The 27269-nt window shown below is 41.0% G+C and overlaps 1 protein-coding gene across 1 annotated transcript; it reads right to left on the bottom strand.

Moving 5' to 3' along the window:
* Positions 1 to 634: 634 nt before the first annotated feature.
* CLSPN (claspin) lies at positions 635 to 27140 on the bottom strand. Its single transcript, XM_043878035.1, has 25 exons — positions 27015 to 27140; positions 24135 to 24243; positions 23149 to 23597; positions 22387 to 22548; positions 21078 to 21155; positions 20671 to 20743; positions 19934 to 20042; positions 19170 to 19750; positions 14515 to 14706; positions 12493 to 12734; positions 11389 to 11567; positions 11215 to 11279; positions 10302 to 10501; positions 9822 to 9976; positions 8801 to 9027; positions 8114 to 8225; positions 7057 to 7132; positions 6731 to 6834; positions 4463 to 4627; positions 4234 to 4355; positions 3858 to 3985; positions 3419 to 3524; positions 2560 to 2642; positions 2139 to 2300; positions 635 to 1802 (listed from the first exon to the last, which is right to left on the bottom strand). Exons 1-25 carry the CDS (start codon positions 27036 to 27038, stop codon positions 1692 to 1694), a joined length of 4014 nt encoding a protein of 1337 aa, XP_043733970.1. The 5' UTR covers positions 27039 to 27140; the 3' UTR covers positions 635 to 1691.
* Positions 27141 to 27269: the final 129 nt, after the last annotated feature.

Below are 27269 nucleotides of genomic sequence, written 5' to 3'. Positions count from 1 at the left end.
GTGGTCAACTCCAAAATCCTCTTCTCCATCTCTCCCCCTCAAAAAAGGATACGGGAAAGGAAGAGGGGAGAAATATCCGGCCCTTGCCCCTAGTTCTGTGTTGCCCAGCTAGGGCTGCCAAGCCTTGGGCACTGTTTAGAGCACTCAATGGGAGGGGCAATGATGATCACCTTGGACCCACAGCTGTCAATCAAAGGGCTGTAATATATATGTAAACTCTTCTCCCTGCACACCCAGACCACTTGGTAAGTTAACGTGATCAATTCACCAGAGTTGAGAAGACATTGAGGGGACAACAGCAGTAGCCTCTCACACCAGGCCCAGAGAGGCCTTCCCTGGGAGAGAGATACCCTAAAAACAAAATGCTCAACATTAGACAGGTATCTGACCTAATAATGAGCATTTAGTCTGGACATCAAATCGTGCCTTCAAGGCACTGGATTTATTGAAAAATTACACACATATTAAAACATCTTTATATACATTTTCTCCGTTACAAGATTACAAATATACAAATGCAAATTCCATCAAAGTCAGCATCTTGTATATTAGAAACAATTGTAGAAAACCTATATCCTAATTCCATCAGTTAAACTGGTATTACTCAACTGCCAGTTAAAAAAAAACTGGCACAGCTCACCCAGCTTCCCAAGTCCAGCTCATGACAGTGAAACCAGTGTTTGCATGGGACGTTTTTCCAAGGAAGCAGTGACATTTGGTTCCGAGGGGGGAAAAATATCTGTTTAAAATTCTGAGAGCCTCATGGTGGTTCGGAGAAAACTGGGACTGGTGGCAATCCTCTTAACAACATTTTGATGAAACTCCATGATGGTCTTCTCTCAAAATAAGTAATGAAGTTATTAAATTGTCCCCTGACTGGTCAGGGCAATGTACTCAACCCAGTTGAATGCAATAAATAATGATTTTATATATAATTCTTCGGTCAGAATGAGAAGGAAGGTCCTTGAGCAACAGTGTTTCAAATCGAAAATTTAGGTCCTAGAAGAGAGGTCTCTGCTCCACAGAATATCTAATGTGGATGGCCACTGGGTATAACCTTCTATCTTCATCCTCATGCTCCAGAAAATCTGCTCATTCTGACTTGGGTACCAGTCCTTATTTGAGTTCTTATTATAAAGGAAACAAAGGTTAACTGGAAATTTGAGACTGCCTTGGAAAGAGCCAAGAAGGAAAATGGAAGGGGCGGGACTTATAAAATAGCCCATCTGTTGATTCTTAGGTCCTCTAAGAAGTCTCTCTTTCACTGAGTCCTGGTCACCATCCTGCACATTGTAGGGGTGTGAAGGCATCATCTCAGTTTCAATATTCACTGCTTTCTGTAATTTTCTGTCCTGTCACATTTTTTTCTTCCTCCAACTACCCCTTTCACCAAAAGGAATCAATCCAGGAAGTTGCTAGGGTAAAATGTCAAATATTTAATGGAGGACACCCAGGTATCCCATAAGTGGCTGTTGTAAACACTACAGAATTGTTAGTGGCCAACCCAGGAAGTAATACTAGGAAAGAGATGTCCAGAGCCACACGGTGTAAAGAACTGGAATCTCTGTTCTCAATCTTAATGCACTGATTGTGAAGGAAGTGGGGATCATCCACGTGAGCATCAATTCCAGCCTTCAGTGCCAGATACTTCTCAGTGGAGTCCCACGAGAGGTGCTGGCGCCCTCGTAGTGTTAGCTTTCCAAGTAATGGAAGATGCTTTGCTTCGATTCTGAAGTACTATCATCTGTTTTGAGGCGCTTAGGTGAAGTGGATGTCATTAAAGACGGACCCCTTCTCCGTACCTACAGAGCAGAGAAAGAGACAAGAATCAACTCAAGACCTTCGTACAAGCTGTGGTTCACTCACACTTAGCTTCAGTTAGCTCTTAAGCAGCTCACAGTTCAATCACGGATAATCAGGAAAAAAGAAGTTGAAAATTTCCAGGCAAGTCTCACAGCTGATTATACTTACCGGGGGGTAGCAATCCCCTCGTACCTTATTGGGTATGCAAGATTAACACTACAGCATAAATCTTTATGCTGTAAAGATGCCAGAAATACATATATATTTTCAATTCAATTCACTCATTCATTCACTCTGCTTTGGAGAGCCACCAAATCAGTTCTCAAATTCCCTACCCGAGGTTTAGATGATTCCTTTGCTGCCTCAGCCTTGACAGGAGAAAGTGTATGGAAGATAAAGTTTCTTGAATTTCGGGGAGCACTGGGGTTGAGGTCAGAGAGGGCAGCCAGTTTCTGAAGCACAGCCTTGGGCTGGTTGAGCAGTGAGCCTGTCTTCAGCTGAGGAAAGAAGAGTCATCTGGTATCAAATTCCAAGCACCAAGAAAGGGGAAGCCAGCTCCTCCCTGCGCCTGCCAGGTATGGAGGGGCCACATTCCCACCCTGCTCAAACAGAAAAGAAATAGCAGGCTTCTTTGACACCTACTTCCATTTCCCGCAACCACCTCCCTCCCCTAATGACAGAGCATTCCCCTAACCTGACTGAGGCCTTTGTAACATTGCAAATCATGACTTCAGGTGAACAAGGTCCCCAACCAACCTGGTTGTCACTTCCCGGTTTGATGGCTTCAAAAGGATTTCTGAATAAAGACTTTGATTCTTGAATAACCACAGTGTGACTGACTGAAAAGACAAGAGAGAGAGGCTTGCTCTGGGCAAAACTGGGTAGAATTAATTTTAAATCTAAACAAACTAACAGGCCCTTAACTAAACTAATAAACTGAGGCCACAGGAACTCTGATTATTTTATAATCATGATTTGAAAGTACAGTAAGTGGTTAAGACAGACAATTCAGCTAAACTTATTGTCTAATTAATAGTAATTAAGAAAAAACAACAGTGGTAAGACAAATTCCAGTTCTAACACTTAGGTATATAATCCTGGGTGACTAAACGAAGAAGGCAGAATTAACTCCTCTGAGCTGCCTTACAGGGCTTCCCAGGTGGCGCTAATGGTAAAGAACCTGCCTGCCAATGCAGGAGATGTAAGAGATGTGGGTTTGATCCCTGCGTTGGGAAGATCGTCCGGAGGAGGGCATGGGAACCCACTCCAGTATTCTTGCCTGGAGAATCCCATGGACAGAGGAGCGTGGTGGACTACAGTCCATGGGGTCACAAAGAGTCAGACATGACTAAAGCAACTTAGCATGCACACATGCACAAGCTGCCTTAGAACATAAGGCAGAACCCGCTATACACACTCTCCACTACAATATCTACTGTCCAATAGAACTGGATTGAAAGAATATTGTCTCTCCCCATCCGAGGGGCCCCTTTAAGATAGTATTAGACACAGGTCCGTGACTAAGCTGCAACAGTCGCTGAAGGCTGGAGTCACCTCCAAGGCTCCAGCACAAACAATCCGGGGGGACAGCCCCTGTGAAGGGCTAAGAGCTCACCATTCTTCTGCAGAGCTTTGGCTGTAACCTTCTTGGCCAGCATCATAAACTGACTGTCTTCCCCAATCTCTTCTTCATCTTCACCTGCAATTTTCCCCTGCTGTGCCTGAGAATAAAAATCAGGCAGCATTAACAGAAGCCCACGGTTCCCCCAAAGACCCAAAGAATTAGCATAGCCTGGAAGCTAGAGTACTTGGAATAGCATTAGTTTTCCTTTTTGCTACTTTCTGTTGCTTCAGACCAAAAAAAAAGTATTGTGGACAAAAACATGAATAGAACTGCCTGTGGTAATCTTTTCAAAGCACAAAAGAAAATTCAAGGATTAAAAGGGACAGCAATACACTGCCCAAGGTTTTGACAACTATCATGATAAGCTGGGTGACTGAGGTGACCCTCAGAACTAGGGATGGAATAGGCGAATCTCTTGCAGGCTTCCTACATGGTCCCGAAGCCACTGCTCTCGTTCAATTCGCTCCTTTCTCCATCTGGCTTCCGTCTCGTCAAGCTGTTCTTCAATCTGATCATCATCAGAGTCTCTGTGGAACAAGTCCATCTGGGAAGCATCATCTAAAGCAAAGAGTTAAGGCTATTAGCATTCTGCAATCCCCACAAGAGAGGGTGTCTTGACAGACACTTGTGAACCCTGTTCATTTACAATATACTGATACAAGCTTTTCCCATCCACTAATGGAAAATAAAGGTCAAGGCCAGGTCCTCCACAGCTGTCTGCTATAGTTTTGAACTCCTCTTGCCGGCTTAAACTGGACAAACATGGACCTTGTACCATTTGCTTCTAAAGGCAATGATCAAGATACCTATGTTTTTCCATCGGAATCTCCTCATTCGTCCAGGACCATCGCTGTGCAGGTCCCCATCAGCAAGGTACCTTTCTTGGTACAAACGTAGCTGGCGTTTATCATCATCTAACATTGTTTTCCTACGACGGGAGAAATAGGTTGTTCAAAACCAGGACCACTCTGGCTGGTTATAGGGCCTGCCTTAAGATGCACCCCACTGCTCAGGAGGGCTTGTCGGGATACTGACATGTGTATTTTCTTGACTTGATGCTGTAGTTCCTCATCAGAAGGAAGTACTTCGTCAATTACATCCTCTTCATATTCATCAAGCTCTTCCCCATCATACTCATCTTCACTTCCCACGTCACTCCCTGACACCTCTGCCTCATCCTCCAGGTATTTCTTCAATCTCCTGGAAAACAATATTGAAAATTGGAAAATACAACAATAAATATACACACAGTAATGAAAAAAGCAGAACACACAGGCATCTCTAATAACAAGCATAAAAATTAATAATACATTTTTATAATACTTAAAAGCCTGTGCCAATTCATTATCTCAGGAAGTGGTATTATTATTGTTCCCTTTGATTTACAGTTGAAGGAACTGAAACTCAGAGAGTAAACAACTTACTGATGGCCACACAGCTGGGAGGCAGCAGAGTCTGGATTCAACCTAGGTTGGTGACTCTGAAGCCAAAACTCTCAATCTCCTCTATATATTTGAGACATACCTGCCAGAAGGTTCATACTATTTTGTTTTGTATTTATGCTTACCAGCTTCAGGAGATAGACTAGAGATAGTATGGTATGGAAAGGTAACAGACTGGGGTCTTCCTACAGCCTGCCAAATCTTGACCCACAAGGTACAGGTATGAATGAGGCTCATTTGTTGCTGTTTAGTCACTCAGTCGTGTCCAACTCTTTGTGACCCCATGGACCGCAGTGCACCAGGCTCCCCTGTTCTTTACTGTCCCCGGGGGATTGCTCAGACTCATGTCCACTGAGTCAGTGATGCCATCCAACCATCTCATCCTCGGCTGCCCCCTCCTCTTCTTGCCCTCAATCTTTTCCAGCATCATGGTCTTTTCCAATGAGTCAGCTGCTCACATCAGGTGGCCAAAGTATTGGAGTTTCAGCTTTAGCATCAGTCCTTCAAGTGAATATTCGGGCTCAGTTAGTGGTAATCAAAACCACCACAAGTTAGTTTTTCTGACTTCAGGTCGTACTGAAAACAAATCTGCTGTCACCCTGAGTTCAAATTGCTGTTATCTATGGTCAAGAATGGCAGAAGCTTGATGGCTTTCTGAAAGGTGATTTTTATCAAAGACTTGCATTATTATTTTAAAGCTGAGTTCCTCTAAATCCTAGGGTTCCTGAGGAATTCCTTCAGGGGCCAAAAGCCACCAAGCTCCTCAATCGTCCCATCTAACCCTCTTTGAGCAGCTCAACTTTTAGCTGCCATTCTTTATAAGACTTCATTTGAACAAAGGACACTATAGTTAAATAAGGTTTAAGAACCACTGCCTTAGAAAAAAATCTATAGATGACCCAAAGCTGTATGAGATGGTTAATTTGACAGGTGACAAATTAGAATCCAAAACTGATCTCAACAGAATGGAATGATGGGCTATACACAACAAAATAAATCTAATAAGGATCAATATGATGTCCTATATTTGAAATCTAAAAGTCATCCACATACAATAAAATGTGAAATACCTACTAAAACGGTTTTTATACAATTTTCAATATCATGGAAAAATATTTACAGATACAGTAAGTGGGGGAAAAAGCAAGATGCAAAACTGTATATATAAAAAAATTTTACAGATCTCAACCATATGAAAATATATGTCTGACAAAGGTTATGAGGCAATAATAACCACTACCACCACTTTCACAAATATTCTGAATGGTGGACATGAATGACTTATCTATATCTTTCTGTATTCTTTTAAATATTCTAAAATAACTGGCTTACTTTCATAATCAAAACAACAAAATATTTAAAAAATTAATGGGGGGTCATTTGCCTGAAACTAGGATGAGGAAGACCTGGAATGTTGGTAATTCAAAGGAAAAAAGACATGTGGAATTTTAATCATCTACTAGATCCTCAGGCCTTCCAGTGACTCAGCTCCTGTGCTCGTTGGTTACTTTACAAGTAGTAGGCAACCAGAGCAAGGGATGTGGCTGCACCACCACACAGGGCGGTAGTCAGACCACACCTAAAGATAAAGAGAGAATCCACACATGCGAAGAGTCTGGAAGCAACGTCACATGAGAAAAAGCAGAAGAACTAGGGATGTTTAGTACAGAAATCACTTGGAAGAGGATGTGACTATCTTTGAATACTCAAAAGATATCATGCAAATGGATGTTATTCAATCTGTGTTAACCACAAAAAGCAAAAATAGAACCAGTAAATGTAGGTAAAATGGTGGTGGCAAGCTACAGCTCAACTGTCAGGAGAACTTTCTTGCAACGGAAGGAAGGGATATAACACCTACATTTGCCTTTTTGACTTCTCCGATTGCTGCAGGAGGTCTTCCTCATCATCATCTTCATGGTCTTCCAGTGTCAGGTCCTCCTTGTCAGAATCACTGTGTTCATCCTGCAAAATTATACAGTATCACATGCAAAGTTACACAGAATAAAATGTGTCCTCAGCTAAGACAGGATTCAGAAACTTCTGCCCAAATATTTCATTCTAGGAAATTGCTTCTGATAACATGCCAAACAGACTTCTCAAAAATTCAAACTAGAAATCAAACAAAAATCCCCAGCAGCTATACATGGAGTTCAGTTATGATCACTTTGTTCCCTTCAAACTCACCTCATCACTATCAAACTCCTTATCATTTGGGACAAGCCGAAAGTCTCCAAATTCCTCCTCTTCACCTTCTTCTTCCCTAAGATGCAAATCAACAAATCCATAAACATGTTGTTGAAAGCCAACTATAAGGAGTCAGCCAACTTAGGGACTGAAAATATCTTACAGCCCCAACAATCTCTTCAAGAAACAGGAAACAAGATATCTTGCCTTTCAAAAAAAAATATTTTTTTTTAATTGTGATAAAATACATACAACATGAACTTTACAATCTTAACCATTTTAAGTGTACAGTTCATTAGTGTTAAGTACATTCACTTAACACTAACACAAATAAGTGTTATCCAACCAAGCTCTAGAATGCTTTTCCTCTTAAAAAGCTAAAACTCTATACCCTTTCAATACCAACCTCCTATTCTTACTGCCCCACAGCCCTGGCACCCACCTTCCTACTTCCTGTCTCTATGAATCTGACTACACTAAGTACCTCATATAAATGGAATCATACAGTATTTGCATATTTGTGAATGGCTCACTTCACTTAGCATAATCTCCTCACAGTTCATCCATGTCTTAGCATGTATCAGAATCTGCTTCCCTTTTAAAGGGTAATATTCCACTATGTATGCATTCACTTGGGATGCTTCCACCTTTTGACTATTATGAATAATGCTGCTATGAACATGGGTGTACAAATATCTACTAAGAAACTGTGTTCTCAGTTCTTTTGTGTATATACCCAAAAGTGGAATAATGGCTGGCAGTGAGGAATTATTCAAAAAATGGGGTTTTGATTTGTATTTCCTTAATTATTGGTGATGTTGAGAACATCCATGTGCTTTTTCTTGCCTTTTTTACCCTGTTCCCTATCAACTAAATGAAAGCATTATAATGAATAATTTCTTCACTATGCAAATATGAGGCTCAAACCCACTGCAAGACTCTCAGACAGGATATAAAGCCCCTAAGATGACCATTTATTGCTAAGTCCAGAGAAGCTACCCCTGTACTTTATCAGAAGATGGAACTTGCCAAATTCCCTCAGATCACCGAGACTCACCGGTCTGTTGGGAAAGAGCCTGAGCAAAGAGCGAGTGCTTCTTCCATTGGATCACCCAGGCTACTCTCCTTCTCCTGCTTATTTAACTCTGATGGATCCAGAGTAGAGACATCTATATCACAACAAAGAAAAAGATTTGTCACCAAGAACTGACAGCTTTATCTTCTTTCCCCAGCCATCTGAAGACATGCCAGCTCAACATAGTTCTAAGGTAAGCTTGCCAAAAAGAGCTCACCATCCATTCATTCAACAAATCCTTATTTAGTGCTTACTATGTGCCAGGCACCAGGGAGACAGCAGTGAATAAAACAAAGATCCCAGATCCCAAAGAGCTTACATTCTAGCAGGGGTGTGAGGAGGAGAAAGGGGTACGCAGGTGGAAGTAATAACTTAGCATTTATATGAAATTTACTATGCAGCAGACACCGCTCTAAGCTTTGCACATATTCTGGCCATAAATGACAAGTCATATGGCGAAAGTTAAAGCAATCTTAAGGTGATACTTCCCCATCCTAAAAAAGTAAGAGTGCTAATGTCAGGAGCTAAGCAGTGAATTCAGCCTCAGCTCAAGAATCCACCAAGGCTGTTTTCTGTGAACTTTTCACCTGAGACTAAAGGACTTCTTCACATGGACACTGACTTAAGATATTTGAGTGGGTGAGACTTGCTGCTCTGTTGGATAATTACCCTGAGAAGTAAATTTTCCTGAACAAAGATCCAGAAGTTCCTCCATGTTCTCTTTCTTGTCACTCTTCCCAGGCAGAGGCTTTTCAGTCTGAGATGCAAACTTTCCAGTACACAAATCCAACAGTTCATCCATGTTGGCATCCATGGCATTCTCATCCATACTGGCCAATGGCAACCGAGGCTTCAAATCTTGGTACTGATTCCTGTGGTTTCTAACATTTAAGAACCTACAAGCCCAATGAAGAGTGTAAGAAATGCTCCAGGGGAAAAAAGTAGTGGGGGAAAAGCCTCAACTCATTTCCAATAGCAAAGTTAGAAGCTGAATTCTGAACCAGAAGACACGCGTGTCAGACTTTAGCCTGTGATAACCTTAAGAGGGAGGGGGGTGTTTATGAAAGAATAAAGGCTATTTAGAAGATAAAGGGTAGAGGCTAATTTGGGGCTTCAGATGGTGCTAGAGTAGGGCCTGGTGTTATGGCCATGTAATGTGCCACAGAGATGTCAATTCTCGATGCCACCCAAAAGTCCTAACATAGTGGGATGAAGGTGAAAGTGTTAGTCACTCAGTCGTGTCCAACTCTTTGCAACGCCACGGACTGGGGCCCATCAGGCTCCTCTGTCCATGGAATTCTCCAGGCAAGAATACTGGAGCGGGTTGCCGTTTCCTTCTCCAGAGGATCTTCCCGACCTAGGGATCAAACCCAGGTCTCCCATATTGCAGGCAGATTCTTTACCATTTGAGCCCCCAGGGATATGGATACAGGGCAATTTGATGACCTTGTAAGAGTTATGCAGGTCTAATAAGGTAGAAATTGAAGGATCAGAACACTAGCAAGGCTATTTACTTTTTATTTTCTAGATAGGCTTTGTTCAAATTTGTAGAATGTAATACTAATGGTCTGCACACCTCTCTTTCTCAGAAGAGAAAGCACAGATGGAGTGACAGAAGCTCGCTTTATTTTTAAACAAAATTAAGCAGTACCCAGCACCATCCCACCCACAGAAACATAAAACTACCTACCCATCTGCATCCAACAGTTGGCTCTGAGTGTCATCTTCTAAGCAGAACTGGAAGTCTCCTGCTCCTAGGAAAAGTGTCTTAGGTTCTGGGGAGGCGTTATACAGATCTTGGGAATCCTCTATGGGAAGTGAAGGCTCAGACAGCTTTCCTGAACTCTGGCACCAAAACAAAACCAAACAAAAACAAAACATTTTACAAATGTCATTCACTGTCATGACAACAACAGAAGCTGCTATTTGTAAAATTTAATCTATTCTCAGGCAATTGCAGTTGGGGAGGACAATGCATAGCCAAGGGAAGCATAAAAAAAAACATCCTCAAGAAAGAACCCTGGATGAGGCTTGTTTTTAATACACAAAGGGGGTGGACTTTTTAAACTGAACATACATAATGTGGTAGGAGTTTTTGGCATGGACACACTTTATTTAGCAATGTGGGAAGCAAAAAGGGGAGGAGATTAGAAAACCATTACCATCTCACCTTAGAGGCTGAACTGACCAAACTGGCTCGAAATAGCCCTGGGGAAGGAGATCTGAATCCTCCTGCTGTAGGGAAAAGACTGGTCCCACGGCCTGTTTGTCTGTTACAAGGCTGATAGGATGGAAGTGTGGAGCCTATCAGCTCAAAGCTGCTATTGTGGCTGCTCTCCTTTGTCAGTAATGAGCATGAATCATCTTCATCTAAAGAAAGACAACTTTTAAGTGCATGATTCCCAGAAATAAGTCAGATTTGTTTAGGAAAAGAGTTGAGAATGAAACTGTCTGGTAAGATCCACTGGTAAACCTCTCAAGTTACATGTTCCAAAACATTACATTAAAGATCAGTAATGGTATAAGATAGCATCATACAATCAGGGTTTATCACTCTGAACTAAGTGACACCTCAAAGTTCCTGTCTTTCTCGCACCTTCCCTAATGCCTATGATTACCCTTTCCATTATCTAATCACTTATACATCTTCCTCTGATCTACATGATAGAAATGTTTCATGTTTCACTCAATCAACACATTCACTAATGACCTATTAAATGCTCAGGGTCAACTGTAAAGAAACTGCACGTAAGATTTCAAAAACTGGACAAAGAAAAATATTGGGGATTTTTTGTTTGTTTCTTGGCTGCACCATGCAACTTGTGAGATCTTAGTTCCCCGACCAGGAGATGAACCTGGGCCCTCAACAGTGAAAGTATGGAGCCCTAACCACTGGACCACGAGGGAATGCCCAAGAAAAACATTATAGTTCATAAATTCCTATCACTCTCACAGGTAAGACAGGGAAAAGTTCACTAAGGTTCAGAAAAATAGAACCTTACGGAATTGTAGTCCTTAAATGTTAAAGCAGGAGGATCAGAGAAAAATCAAGTTTCAAGTTCTACATAAGAGTCACTACTTACCTAATTTGCTAGGTCTTTTGCCTGAGTTTTCATCTACTTCTGATTTTTCTTCACTAGGAGAGTAACTACAAAATAAGTAGGTAAATTGAATATCTGTTTCTACTTCTTCCAAGAGGGGCAAATTCCCTGGTATTTACCAGGGAATCTTATCTTTCCTTAGAGAGAATTACTTACCCCATCTTGGAAGAGCTGTCCTTGAATAGAAGGAAGGTAGAATCCGATGAGAGAGGTTTGGGGACAGAGAGGCCAACTGACTTGCCAATTTCACCACTGCCATCATCATTGTTTTCTTTATCTATTTCTTTCTCATCTTTGGTTTCTATCTCTTCACCACCGAGAAGGAATTCTGCAGTCTTTACCAATCACGCCACCCAAAAACAAAATAGTACAAGTCAAAAATTTTAAAAGCCAACATACTAGCCTGAAATATGTCACATCTTAAATCTGAAAATGTAAACCTGAAGGAAGCTCAGTCCAACCATCATCATTAACACAATTTATTAGTTGTAGACACTTCTAGAGCTCTTTTATACTTTGTTACTTTACCTTTTACCCTTTCAAAACTGCTACAAGACTCTGAAGGAACTGGATTATCATTTAACTGAGTCAATGAGAGACTGCATGATTAGCCTGAGATTGGAGGACAACTCCTGGCCTCCAACCACAGACTGTGACACCCTGCTCAGTTCAGCCATGGCTTTCCTCTTCCTTTACCCAGGGTTAAACATTAACCAGCCTTTCAAATGACTCCACTGTTCAAACAAGGACACTTTTCTTTTTCCCAATACCAAAAATCCTATCATCACCTGTCTTCTCTAGGTGGAAAACAATACCTTAGAACAAGGGCAAGAGGCCCATCTACAAATACCTTCTTCGACAATTAACTTGGGACAATTAACAATTAATTAACTCCTGGCCTGAGAATTTATTCCAGACCTCAACCCGGCCAAGGCTAAAAGTGCTTTTTTTTCCTAAATAGAGAAATCTAAATGAACAACAAAGATAAAAGTCTTTAATAGAAAGCCATTTTGATATCAGCATTATAGTACAATATGTAAACCAACAGGCAGAAGCCAGGGCATGACTGTGAACTGCAGGTGTTCCACGGGGCTGAAAGAACTGAATGCACTAAGATTTAGTACACATGAGCTACCTTCATCTCTGACCCTGAAATCTCTTCTACAGTCAAACGTGCTCATCATCCTCTTACTCAGATCTGATTTTCTCTTTCCCTTATTCATCCTGACCTAGTAACAAAACCACATAATTGCCAGCAACCTCCTCATTGCTTTCTTCCTCCTCTTCCTCCTCTTTCTCTTCTTCCTCTAAGGCTTCCTCTCCCTCCTCTTCTCCATCTTCCTCGGACTCATCTGTCATTTCTTCTTCCTCCTCCTCCTCCTCCTCCTCAAATCCATCCTCATTATCTAACTTGAGTAATGCTTGGCGTTTTTGACGCTCCTCCAACCTTCGGAGTTTCATTGCTTCTTGAAGTTTAGCTTTCAGCACCTGAAGCTTTTCCCCTGAACAAAAGTAATGAAGAGATGCTTTAGATGCAATGACCGACTACACACAACAACACAAGTGTCCATTTTAGGCAATTCCAGAAGTGTTCTAGGCACATCACAAAAGGAAAATCAGAGACCTTCGTATTTTAGGCTTTTGTTATCTTAACAAAGGGGACTATTAGGAATTGAGTGTAACTCAATAACTCTCATAATTATGTTCTATACCTTGGGATATTACAGAGATTATAAAATTACTATTTAAAAAAGCAAAAGAAAAGAAAAGGAATGGGGGCAAGTGGACCTTCAAAAATCTCTGGCTCAGAAGCCATGAAGGAAAATATTGATAACTGTACCCACATTGAAGAAAAAGAGAAACAACTCAAGAGTAAGTATGATGTAAAGTAATTAGCCTCCAACTAATAAAAATAAATGAAAAAAATAAAATAAAGCCAAAAAAAAAAGAGTAAATATGAGCAAAAGATATGAACTGGTATTAAAAATAATGCTTAACCTCACTTCTTACTAGCAATACAAATCAAAATAATGATACCATTTTTTATATATTTGGCAAACATTTGTTATATCCATTATTAACAGGAAGAAACAGGAACTCTTACACACTGTCATTCAGAGTGAAAATTGGTGCAACTTATTTTGATGGACAATGTGTCTAGGACTCAGTGATTCCACTGTAAGGAATTTTGCATCAAGATTTACTAACATATATGTGATACTAGGATGCAATATTGTGTGAAATACTAAAACTGAAACAAACATGATGTCCCTTAACAGAAATATCGTTAAACAAACCATGTTATACCTGTACAATGGAATATCATGTGATGTTAAAAAAAAAAAACCCTCAAAAGCAATATGTATATCTGAACTCTTAAGTTAGATGGTCTGGATTAGACTACTAGTTCTCTTACTTACTAGTTATATAACTTTGAACAAGCTGTTTAAATGCTTTGTATATCAGTTTCCTCACATATAAAGTAAGGACACTGATGTTATTTACTGCAAAGCACCTAGAGCAGTGTCTGGCAGAGAGGAGGTATTCAGTGTCTCTCGCACACACTCACACAATAGTACATGCATATGCATTTTCCTAGGACACACAAGAAATCGTTAAGCTGCCTCTGGGAAAACTAATTTTAATTTATCTTTTAATTGAAGGATAATTGCTTTACAGAATTTTGTTGTTTTCTGTCAAACATCAACATGAATCAACCATAAGTATACATATGTCCCCTCCCTAATTTTTCATTTTATACTTTTTCCTAAGTGTTTAATTTTCTTATATGTGATAAATTGCTCATATTTTCAAAGTGGGAGTGGGAACAACAGACCTGTCCCTAATACAGATTACAAAGCAGAATGCATGATGTATGACTGCATTATTTTGTTTTTCAAACAGACATGTACATGCATGCAAAAAGTTTAAAGGGACATACAACATGGTTACAGAAGATGTCTCTGACAGAAAAATATTTTTGTTTATTCCAGAAATTTTGTTTACTACAGAAAGTTGTTGTTTATTCCATTTGTTTTCTACAATGGGTATCTTTTAAAACAATAAGACAAAAACTATTTTAAGAAATAAAGTCATCTTACCCACCCCATACAACGAGGCCATATCTAATCTCCGGAGTATCCAAGGAAAAAGATTCTATAACTTCTCACTATAGGGTCTTCAGCAGCCATAAAGACCAGCCAGAGTACAAGAGTCAGGCACCCCACCCCACTCATGGCCAGTAAAAATATACAAATAAAACAACTCCATGAACTCAAATACCTGGTTTTGTGTGGCTTGCCCCATCCAGCTTCTCAGCTGCCAAAGTCACGGGCACCACGTCTGCCTTGAGCTCTTCCTTCCCATCAGTGCCCACATCTTTCACTATGATGTTGACAATCACCTTCTGACCAGCCCTGGGTTTGGCTGCTGGATTAGCATGCTTCCAGAAACGCTGCTTCAAGGCTTCCAGTTCTAAACCAAGCACCAACCAGTATGTCAGTTTGCCTTTTAGATTCCAGTTAAGAAGTACAAGCTAGGTTTTCTTAAGTTCAACAAACTTGTAAGGAAAAAAAAATACACAGAGACACCAAAAACTCCTTTGCTACCAACACCTGTGTCCAATTCATATAACTTAACCCAAATTAATGGACTACTGCAACTGTTCTTCCTCAATATACTTTAAAACTCATTTTAGGGTAGAAATTTACAACTGAAGTTTCTAAATATGTGCAATTCTTTTTAAAAAAGCTTTAAGCTGGTAGAAAAATACCATACTGCTTAACTATGCAAGGGCTTAATTTGTCACAGATTTCAGTCTCTTTTTAAAATATTCCATATTTTGAACATCTGTTTATTAGCAATCTCTCTAAATACAAGCAAGGTCTATTTAAAAAATGGAAAAAGAGGAAATTCCCTGGTAGTCCAGTGGTTAAGACTCTGAGTTTTCATTGCTGAGGGCCCAGGTTCAATCCCTGGGGTGGAACTAAGATCCTAAAGCCATGTGGTATGGCAAAAAAAAAAAAAACAATAAGAAAATAATAATCAAAGCAATTAGTGATGTAACTTGGCAGCAGGGCTGGAAGTTTCTTCATGAAACTTTTAAATGAATATAATCAGTACAATGAGAAAGGAAATCCCATTGAGAGGTGATCCCTGGGCTTTGCTGGTGGCTCAGATGGTAAAGAATCTGACTGCAACGTGGGAGCCCTAGGTTCGATCCCTGGGTTGGTAAGATCCCCTGGGGAAGGGAATGGCTACCCACTCCAATATTCTTGCCGGGAGAATTCCATGGACCGAGGAGCCTGGCGGGCTACAGTCCATGTGGCTGTAAAGAGTCAGACATGACTGAGCGACTTTCACCACCCGCCAACTTATATACAAATGGGAACACACACAGGCAGTATGAGTGCAATGGTCCAATGGCAATATGGCCTTTCCCTTCTTCCCCAGCGCTCTTGCTCAGAACTCTCTTTCCTTTCTCCCTCAGCCAGCTATCACCTGGTACCATCCCCTACTCACTGTATAACAAGCCAATCATACCATAATGGGATCTGTTATAAGAGAGCTGACAGTTATAAACAGAAAAGAAAGGAAAAGAAGAACAGTTTCTTTGGGTTCGGGGATGCTGGCTATTCTCATATGCTATGCCTTCTCTTCCATAATAATATGTCCAGGATACTCCAAGTTTGGTTCTTTTTTCTAAAATTCACTCAACTGATACTTTGGTAGTTTTGTGGTTAGCATCCAGATGTGGTTTTTCCTTCCCTAACGGGTCTTAGTAGAAAAAGAGAAGAACTGGAAAGAAACCTTTCTTAATAAATCTGAGTCCCTGACATTATTTATTGGGCTTCCCAAGTGGCACAGTGGAAAAGAATCCACCTGTAATGCAGGAGATGCGGGAGAAGTGGGTTCAACCCCTGGGTTGGGAAGATCCCCTGGATAAATGAAATGGCAACCCACTCCAGGACTCTTGCCTGGGAAATCCCATGGACAGAGGAGCCTGGTGGGCTACAGTCCATGGGGTCACAAAGAGGCAGACATGACTTAGTGACAAAACAACAACATCATTTATTTAGTTGCAAAAATCCAACCCCAAAGGGATGGCATGTTTACACTGCAAACCAAAGAGTAGGGAGAGAAGCTATAAGTCTGCATCCCATTTCTTATTAGTTCAGTAAGCTGGAAACAACAGGCAGTGGCAGTGGGAAGGCAACACAAGTAGGAAGGTCATCATTGGTGCCAAGAGAATAAAAGAAATGGAAGGGGAGGAAAACCTAAAAAAAGAGTGAGGCAGGAGTAGCTTTCATTCTTCTGGAGAAAGCCAGGCCCCTCAAAACTCTTCATCCCCTAGCCCAGTGGAGCACCCACTTCCCTTGTCCATTACTACGTAACTCAATCACCACCCTCCTCATCACAGAACTCTCCCTCCTTCAGTCTTGTCTCAGCGTTCACCTCCTCTTTAAGTGAAACATCTCCGCTCCAGCTCATGTCTCCACCTAAAAGCCCTGCAGCCTCTGGCCTCTGGTCACCAACCACTTTACAATCTTCACCTCAGCTAACCAGAGCATCCTCAGCTTCCTCTTGTCTCTGCGTCTTTTGCAGGTCTGTCCCCTTCACCAAGAAAGCCCTCCCTCACTTCTCTGCCTCGTACCTCCTACTCAGGCTTCAGGACTGAGCTCAGGTATCAACTCCTTCTAGAAGCTTCCCTGACTCCACGTGAGGAACTCTTTCTCTAGGCTCAAAGTACGCACAGCACTTAATATCCAATTTTCCTGCCTGTGACTCCTACTAGATTTTAAATTCCTTGAGAACAGGGACTACATCTTACAAGCAACACCATGCTAAGTCAAAGTTTACTGCATAAATGAATGAACGCTGACCCTAACTTCATATATACCAAGAAACAGAGTGATCTGGAAACCCGACATTCATGTCAAATATTAGTTCTGAAGGAAAACATACCCTGAGTTAAAAATAAGTGCCTATTATGAGCCAGGCATTGTGCTAGCTCCCTGTATAAGCCAATTGCAATGTTGGAAAAATTACTCAACTTCTCCAAACCTCATTTTCTTCATTTATAAAATAATACTTGGGGTTATGAGAATTAAGAAAGATAACTACTAAAAAAAAAGAAAACTATCAGTATCTAATACATTAGGTATGCAAAAAGGAGGTTTCTTCCCTTTCCTGTTTCTCAGTTGGAGATGATAAAGAAAACTTCTATTCCCATATAACAAGATTTCATAGTGTCTAGTATAAGTACTCAAAAAAAGTTTCTTCCTCACCTGTTAGCCTGAGGCTATTTAGGTAACTTCTAGTCCCACACAACAAAACTTTCTCTCCCTGTTCTGGGCACCAGCTTATTCCCACGCTTCTTTGCTAATGGAGCTACGCTAGGTCTGTTACACAGCTCTTCCACCCCACCACCTGCTCTGGTCAAACGGACTTACACATCCTCCCAGTATGTACCACACAGAACTCTTTCTGTCCCTCCCAAGAATGTCCTCTCCATTTCCACAGAGTCCACCCACTCAATCAACAATGACTTAACTGGTACTGTGGCTGACCTAGCACCTGCCAGCCATATGCTACTTAATGAAGCAGCATCTCGATGTAAATAATTTCACTAATAATAAAAAGAACAGCTACCATTTGAGTGTTTCTTTATGCTTTCCATCTGTATGTGTTATTAACATATCTTCACTATAGTGCTGCACTGTGAACCAAAAGTGTTATTTCATTTTTTTTTAAAGTTGCCTTGGAGAGGTCAAATAGCATACTTTAGTTTAAACAGTGAGTAATGTCATCCAGATTCAAATTCTGATCTTGCTACCATGCCTAAGCTCTTAATTATCATATGACACTGCCTCGAAGTAGAGGAGAGAAACCCAATTTTAGCTACAAATCAGGAAATCTACCCCAAGTGGGGAATACCTGAGTTCTTTTTTTTTTTTTTTTCTTTTTTTCTCTTTTTTTATTTTTGGTCACACCGCGCAGCATACCGGATTTTAGTTCCCTGACTAGGAACAGAACCTGTGCCCCCTTCGGTGGAAGTGTGGAGTCTTAACCACTGGACCTCCAGGAAAGTCCCCTGGGCTCTCTCTTGAATCCTTCATTCATTCCTTAATTCATTCAGTAAACATGGCTGCCTAATGTGCCATCGCCTATGGAAGCACAGGGGATAGAGGAGGAACAAGCCAGAAGATCCTCACTGAAGTATAACGAGGAAGAAAGGGAACAAGTAATTACATCTGATTATTCTTCAAGCCTTCCTTTAACCACCTATTGTAAGAAACATCCCTTCTCTGAACTCCCATGCTTTATTCTAAATATTTCTTTCAGCAAAGAATACCTTTTTTCCCATGTTAATTTTTTCCAATTATCAGTGACACATGTTCCTGATAGAAGATGCCACTTTCCTGTATTACAGCTATTTGCCTACTTCTTATCTCCCCTGCTAGACTCTAAGCAGCTTAGTTAGTTAAGTCGCTCAGTCATGTCCAAGTGTAGGATAAATGTCAGATTTCTCAAGTATGCCTTACAGCATCTTGCATGAAGTGGGTAGTTTAATATTTGTTGAATGAGTGAAAAAAAAAAAGAAAGAAAAGAAATTCAGTTTTGCAGGCAATTTGCTGATGTTTCTGTGAAAAACTGAATTGAATAATGCTTTTATCAATGTCATACCACAAAACAACAGCAATGTACCCTCCTTTGTACATTAACTATCAACAGGTTTCCCTTTTAAATGAGGTTCAGAATGTTCTGATACCTTGCCAAATGTACCTAATGATTTTTATCCATATCTGGTACATCAGTATTAAGACCACGTGTGGTTATGTGTTTCTCCTGTGTTCCCTGTCTTCCACAGTGGCAAATAAATAGAAGCTGCCAGAACAAATCATTCTAGAGAAGCTCCCCACAATTCAAAGAATTACCTCTGTTGGTTTCAGGTTCTTCAAGTATCACAAAGGAATCTCTGTCAGCACCCAGCCGAGGTTTACCGAAAACATCTACTCCCAGTTGCTTAAGTCTATCCACAGTGAACCGCCTCGCTTTTTCAGGTGGCACCGCTGCTGTTGATTCATTTTGCTGGCTGGGCTCTTCCGCCTTCTCATCAGCTTCTTCTGTTTTTCTCAGGTCTTTTTCTTCCTCTAGGCCATGAGGTTCAGATGCCACAAGCCCTTCAGTCTGACAGTCCTCACTGTCCTTGTTCCCCAGGACGCCGCATTCTTGCTGTGCCACCGAGATGTCCCCAGGTGAAGGTCTAGCATCACTTTGCTCCTGTTTCTCGGGAATTTCTAGCTCCTCACTTCCTGTCAAATCTTTACCGCAAGGCTCATGGGATTCAGTAGTGATCTGGGGTTCCTTTGAAACTGCAGGGAGTGTGTTAATTTCCATTTCACATCCCGCACCTGTTGTCTGCGCAGAGTCTTTGCTGTGGTGGTCACCACTCACGGCAGTTGTATTTTCAGTATCTATGGTTTCTCCGTGATGGCTTGTCTGATACTTAGTGGACCTAGAGAAGAGGAAACAAGCTGGAGTTGAACATTCTCCTAAATGAGAAACATTCCCAACCCTTTGCACATAATGAATTGGTTAGTTTTAAGGGAGCGAGGAATCTGAACTCTCTACTCCCAGGTGTTTGCCTCAAAACTGAATGTTTATGAAAATTATAATCACAAGGAAAGAAGGTTCTTACTTCAGGAGCGCCATGGCGTTTCCCTGGCAAGTGGGCCGGGGTTTACGTTTGAAGAATTCATGAACGGTTTTATTCTCGGGCATGTGATATGGAAGATTAAGTGCAGACTCTATAAAACGGAACAGAACAAGCAAATGCATATACTGTATAGTCTGAATGTTGCTTTACATTCAGTTAATTAAACAGTACAACCAAAGCCATCACCAGAAATAGAAAACAATCCTGCCTTTAACATAAAACAGGATCTAAGTACAAAAAAATTCCATAAAGACCAGTGGCTTTTAAAAACTAGCTGTGAAATCAACTGATCCAAGAAGTTTTTTAAAAATACAAATTCTTGAACCCCATTTCAAGTCTATGGAGTCAGAATTTCTGTGGGGCCTAAGAATTTATAAATTTGGTTTGTAAAAGGGATCCTGATGCAGCCAGACCATAGACAACCCTTTAAAAAACTCCCTCCTGGGACTTCCCTGGTGATCCAGTGGTTAAAACTCTGCACTGCTGAAGCAGGGGACTCGGGTCCGATTCCTGGTTGAGGAACTAAGATCCCATATGCTGCGTGGCCAAAACATTTTTAAAAAGTTTTAAACAAATTTTAAAAATGAAAAATTCCCTTCTTACCACCACTAGTTCTAGAAATTTTCTTAGTTTATATTAATGTTCCAGAGGCTTTAGAACCAAGGCCATTCATCAAGATCAATTCTAAACTTCAATGTTTACCATATAGGTTTCTTTACCTCGAATAAGGCGCTGAGTCTCACTATGCAACTTTTTTAATGCTTCCTTACTTAACTTGGCTGCCTTTCTTTCCTTAAAGAAAACAAAAAGTGAGACTACATTAATGCTTTTGCCAAGAAAGACAGATAGATATCCTTTAAGAGTCTGCTCTCCCCAAGAAAAGAGGATAGAGAAGAAACAGTCATCTCTAGTAAACTCGATACAATATAAACTTCAAGAGCTCATTTATTTGCAAGTCTCTTAGAATTGATTCAACCTAATTCATATCTGTGTCCCTACTATGTACAAAGCAATATCCTAGGAATCAGAGAAATACAACAGACACAATAAAATTCCTGAGAAATCCACAATCTCCTGGCAAAAGAGCTCAGCATGACAACTATTAATATCCAGGGCTCTGCCTCACCTTCCTCGTGGTGCCTTTTGACAACTCAGTTTCTTCTTCAAATGAATAGACCCCACTCTCCAAAGACAGTTCTTTTTTCTAAAAGAGAAGGTTGCAAATGGATTGATATAGACAAAAATTAAACCAACACAAAAGGAGGTTGCTTATGCAAAAACTGTTTTTGCACTCCAACATCACATCATGCTACATTAGTAATAAATCAATAACTACTAAACACAAAATGTTAGACACACAACATCCTATAATGCCTAGAAAATAAATTAGATGTCTCCAGTGGAGCTTGGGCCATCATTTCTTACACCTCTGTATTTCCCTTAGGAGGGACAATGACCCCCAGGGAGCTAAAAAGATAATCTTAGGAAGAACAATTATGCTTCCAAACACTCAGGACAAGGATACTTTGACTGATGCTTCTCTTTCTTAGCCTTCCTGAAACCCAATAGGTTCATTTCCCAGAGGCCATTAAATTATAAAATTTACATCTCTTCCCCTTTTTCACCTGTTTCTTATACAACATGAAGTATCTTATGGGACTTCCCTGGTGGTCTGGTGTTAAGAATCTGCCTGCCAACGCCAGTGACATCGGTCTGGTCCCTGGTCTGGGGCCACAGAGCAACTAACCCATGCACCACGACTACTGAGCTTGTGCTCCAGACCCCGTAGCAGCGACTACCAAGCCCTCAGGCCTAGAGCCCATGCTCCGCAAGAGAAGTCAGCACAACGAGGGGCCCGGGCACCGCAGCTGGAGGAGCCCCCCGGCACTGCAATTAGAGAAAACGCATGCACAGCGATGGAGACCCGGCGCAGCCAAACTAAACAGACAAAATAAAGTACCTTACTTTTTGCCTCAAAAAGTAATGAAAATACTAGTTTGTGATAAATAAGGAGCTGGAGGAAAAGCAGACGTAAAATCAAAGTAAAAACGTGAGAAAGAAGAGCGAAAGATGAAAAAAAGTAGGCAGCTGAAAAAGAAGGAAACAAAAAATGAGGTACATATGAAAGAAGAATTTGCTGTTTCCAAGGCAGATTAACCTTTTAGGAAAAAAGAGTTTAGTTCTTGGAGGTTGTTTCTGCACTCAGAATATAGCTTTGAGTTGATCAGGACAATGAAAATACTAGTTTCCAAACAAGTTAGCATGTCTGTCACTTGTACTGCATGGTTCCAAAATTAACAGCTGAAAAATTTCTATCAATTGACATGTGTTTTTCTTCAGTTAAAAAAAAAAATGGAGGTTCCATCAGTAACCCAGAACACAACGCAAAGGTTGGAAGCCGTGGTCAGCTCTTACTGCAATCATTTCTCACTTGCCTTGTGCTTCTTTACTTTCTTTTTCACAGCCGCCCTTATTGATTCTAACGACTCTTCATCTTCTAACGGAGAGTGATTTTCCTCCCCCAACCCAGTTTCAAAAAGGTCTTTATCCACAAGTAGACAGCCACTGTCATGAAATGGCTGTTTCACATCATCTTCCTGGATAACACATAAGGAAAAAACAAGATGCAATCATTTGAAATCCAGTATTTTACTACATCAAACAGCAATTTGCATCAGGACAGAAAAGTCCACACTTCATGAGCAGACAAATACATGGCATCCTAAAACACTATCACTGGTTCCTTTGTCATCCTTTGAAATCCATGCTGTGATCTGATGCAATCGTCCAAAACTAACTTAATAAACAGTACCTTTGTTTTTGAAAAGTCAATTAACAGTTCATTAAGCAACTAGTTTATAAAATTTAAGGACAGTTCTTCTAGTTAGCAAACAAGACTTCCGATTGATGGATGCATGAAAATTCCTCCTATGGAAGCTAATTTTCATCAGACCAGAAATAGCAAAGAGTAACTCTGCATGCTCACAAAGAAAATCAGAAACCTATTTATTTAGAAATGTCCTCTTGTATCCAAAATGGAGAATGAGACCAACAAACAACTTACATACCTCATTGCAAAACAATCAACTCAAAGTTATATTCTGAGTGCAGAAACAACCTCCAAGAACTAAAAGCAACTCTTTTTTTCTAAAACATTAATCTGCCCTGGAAACAGCAAATTATTCTTTCAAATGTACCTCATCTTTTGTTTCCTTCTTTTTCAGCTGCCTAATTTTTTCCATCTTTCGCTCTTCTTTCTCAAGTCTTCGCTTTGATTTTACTTTTGCTTTTCCTCCAATTCCTTCTCTACCACAAATGGGCTTTTTGGAAATCTTTCTGTCAACTGTAAAGTCCACAGAGTTTTCAGACTGGAGACCCAGCTCTAAGCAAGGTGTCACTTGGGTTTCAGAATTCTCCTGACATAAAGACTCCTCAATGTCACTTTCATCACTGTCTGCCAGAGTTTTATAAATCCTTCTGACTTTTCCATTCTTTCCAGCATACAGGTTCTCTTTATCTTCCTCTTCGGCATCGTCATAGGCAGTTTCCTCTGGAGACACATCTGGGTCTTCTCTTTCAGAATCACTCTCTTGTAGTACCTTCCTGCTTTTCAATTTCCTGCTCACAAATATCTCTTCATCTGAATCTGGAGGAAACACAGTTTTTTTTTTTAGAGGTCTACTGTCATTTGGCCTTCCTCCTAGTCCTACCACTCCTCAAAAACATATCCAATTATCCAAGTGATATATCACCTTGTGAAATTATGTAACTAAGAACTAATTGTAGCAAAGCAAATCTAAAAATACATTTTGAAAAACATTTTCCCTGGAAAAATATCTCTTACTGAGAAATGTAATTATATATATTTACAAAGTGTAAAGCTGTTCTGATCCTTCTGGCAGGTGTTAAAAATCCTTTTATTACAGAATGAATGCATTTAACCAGGCAATGTGCTAGCTTTTAGATACTTTATACATTCAATAATATAATAGAAGTGGTTACGTTCAAAAGAGTACATGCACTATTATTTTGCTTTTATAATAAACAGAACAAACAACAAGGTGAGGCATTAATAATTTTAAAAATCAAGAGAATAATTTAATTAATCCAGTCCACTTACAACCCACGCTCCCACATTCTATTCCTAAAAATAAAAGTAATAAAAGTACTGACTGTTACAAACCTTGTTCACTCAAAGGCCCAATTGTTTCACAGCTGCCTTGTCCACTGTCTGAAGGACTGTCTGTTTCCTCTTGTGAAATGAGTTTTGAATCATTGATTTCTAGGTGAACCTAGAAAATGAGAATATACTTTGTATTAACCAGCAAGTGACAGAACACTCTAAGTACATAAAGATACATAAATCATCATGGGATCATCAGACTGAAATAAGGGGAAAAAACCAATACAATGATTTAACAAAAGGATGACATTAAAAATTACTGGCTAGAAAAAACAAACTAAAATGCATTGTTCATCTTTGAAGGATACTGCAGAGGCAACACTTTATTTTGAGTTATGGTAAATAAGAATCAAGCATTATTGTGCTTTTCTGTGTGAACTGTTTCTCAGTGTATCCACATGACCTGTTAAGTATCATCACACAGAGGCAATCCAGATACGGGAAGCTCTACAGGACAAACTATGTCGTTTCTTTAACAATAAATTGCAAGAATAAAAAGAGGGAGGGGGATTTACAAAAAGAGTTAAGATATTTACACATACATACAAAGATACAGCAACACCTGCAATATGCAGGCTTTGTCTTAATGCTAATTCAAACAAACTGAAAGTATATGTAAGAGTCAAAGAAATCTGAACTCTGATCATTTAATATTAAGCAATAATTCTAAATTTTTTAGGTATGGTAATAATATTATAGTTATCTTTTTTGGAATGCACTTACCTTTTAGAGATGTATAATGACATATTTGTGGATGACGTATGTGTGGAAATTTGCTGTCAAATAATCCAGTAAGGGGGGGAAGTACATGGGGGTGTAAATGAAACAAGATTGGCACGACTTGGTAACTGCAGAAGTTCGGTGATGGGTTCATTATAACAGCTTTTCTATGTTTGTTTATGTCTGAAATTCAGCCCCAAACTACCCCCTACAATTTTTTAAGTCACAAGTGAAAAATCTAAGGAGAAGGGAGTTAGTTGGATGACATGACTAGTTAGTGATCAGGCTAACCCTAGATGCCAGTTCCCCCACAACCTTGGTGTTCGCAGGACTCTGAATCAACTTATTAATAAGGGGGAAAATACATCTGTAATGTAATGGGGCACAAGACCACACTCAAACGGTTTCTGAGACAACTATTAAGTTAATTTGAATGTTTGGTGCAAATATTAAAATAATAAAAAATAACACAAACAGAGGAATCATTGAGGATCATGATGTATGCTGTTGATTCTCCCAACAACTCAAAGCAGCACTACTACTTGTGGATATGGAAACTGAGTTTAGGTAACCACAAGGCTCACTACAAGGTGATGCCTAATCACTCTATTCTAGGCAATTTGGAGCAGAACCAGCAATAATCAGGGCCAGGAACACAGTGAGGTTAGGAGGTCTCAAAACACTCAGTAATCAAAAGGATTTTTGTGCAAAATTAAATTTAAAAAATAAATGGGTAAATTATGGCCCGTGAGGTCAGCTGCATGCTTTTGTAAAGTTTTTTTGGAACCTGGGCCAGGCTGAGAGTGAGGTGAGTAAGACAGTGCAGTGCAGATACAGGGTTGGATTGTGCCTTCATTTCAGTTTGATATCTTGTTCAAAAACAAATTATGGAATGTGTTTGCATTAATTTTTATTTTAAAACACTGCGTAAAATATTATCTTGAACAACAAAAAAAAAAAAAAAGAAAAAAAAAATATTATCTTGAACAACAAAGTCCTACTGTATAGCACAGGGAACTCTGTTTAATATCCTGTGATAAACCATAGTGGGAAAGGATATGAAAAAGAACGTGTATGTAAGTGTAACTGAGTCACTCTGCTGCACTGTAGTAATTAACACAACATGGTAATTCAACTATACTTCAATAAAAAACGTTTAAAAACTTATCTTGGTTACTGAGTATTTTAGCGCCCCGTTAAATTTTGCCCCAGACTGTCTCACTCCAGCCCCAGCTCCAAAAAAGAACACAGATTTGGAAAGATGCTTCTATGCCAGTTCCGAGAACGATCAGCCAGTCACCGCTCGGAAGGCTTTCAAGAGGCTTTTCAAGAGGCTTTCAAGAAGGTACCTTCCCTTCTCGGGGCCCAGGGCGATGACTTCAGAGGCCTCTTCCAGACCCAGTTTGGAACTCCCTAAGACTCCCGCCGTCCATTTACAGAGAATTATGCTGTCCCGACCTTCCCTAGTGGCTCAGACTGTAAAGCGTCTGCCTACAATGCGGGAAACCCGGGTTCATTCAATCCCTGGGTCGGGAAGATCTCCTGGAGAAGGAAATGGCAACCCATTCCAGTATCTTGCCTGGAAAATCCCATTGGACGGAGGAGTCTGGTGGGCTACAGTCCATGGGGTCGCAAAGAGTTGGACACGACTGAGCGACTTCACTTTCCCTGTCCTTATGCTACCCCGACAGAGGAGCTTGGTGGGTTACGGTCCATGGGGTCGCAGAGTCGGACACGACTGAGCGACTAAGCATGCACAGCACACAGCACCCTAGCGGTCCGGTTCGGCTGGGTCCTTCCTCTTTGGAGGGCGCTGTTGGAGGAAGGGCTCCCGCCGCCGGAAACGCGCCAAAGGGGCGGGCGGAGCAGGCTGAGCTGGGGCTGGCGGCCGGCTGAGCGCGACGCAAAAACCGGGTACAACCCAGCCGAGAGACTGAGGCGAGAGGGACCCAGAGCCGGGGAGGACCGCTGGGTCCCCAGCGCGCGGAGCCCGCGGCTTTATCTCCGCGCGGGTAGAGAAGCCGAGGCGCCGCGGTGCGCGCCGGGAACTGTAGTCCTCTCGCCTCCCCGACCAGATCGGGCGGCTCGACCCCCTGCTCCCCCACACCCCTCGGCGCCGGGCCCCCGCAGCTACGGATGGAGGCAAGGGCACGAACTCACCTCAGAAACTACTTCACCCGTCATGACCCCGACCTCCTCAGCGCGCCGCTCGAGATGAAACAGGTCCCCAGTTCCCTTACCCGTCAGGACGCAGCCGCTCCCGCCGTCTCCAGCCAGGCAGCGGCGTTCGAGCTTTCGCGCCCAGCCGGAGTGGAGGCCTCGCCCTCAATGATTTGCACCAATCCGGAGGAGGCTTTCTGCGTGAGACCACGCCCCCATGCTGTCCTACCAATCACGGAACGCCTTCGGCCAGCC

This window comes from Cervus elaphus, chromosome 20 (assembly GCF_910594005.1).
Source record: "Cervus elaphus chromosome 20, mCerEla1.1, whole genome shotgun sequence".
Taxonomy (NCBI): Eukaryota; Metazoa; Chordata; class Mammalia; order Artiodactyla; family Cervidae; genus Cervus; species Cervus elaphus.
The sequence above is the reverse complement of the archived record's forward strand: the minus strand, read 5'-3'. Positions and strand labels throughout refer to the sequence as shown.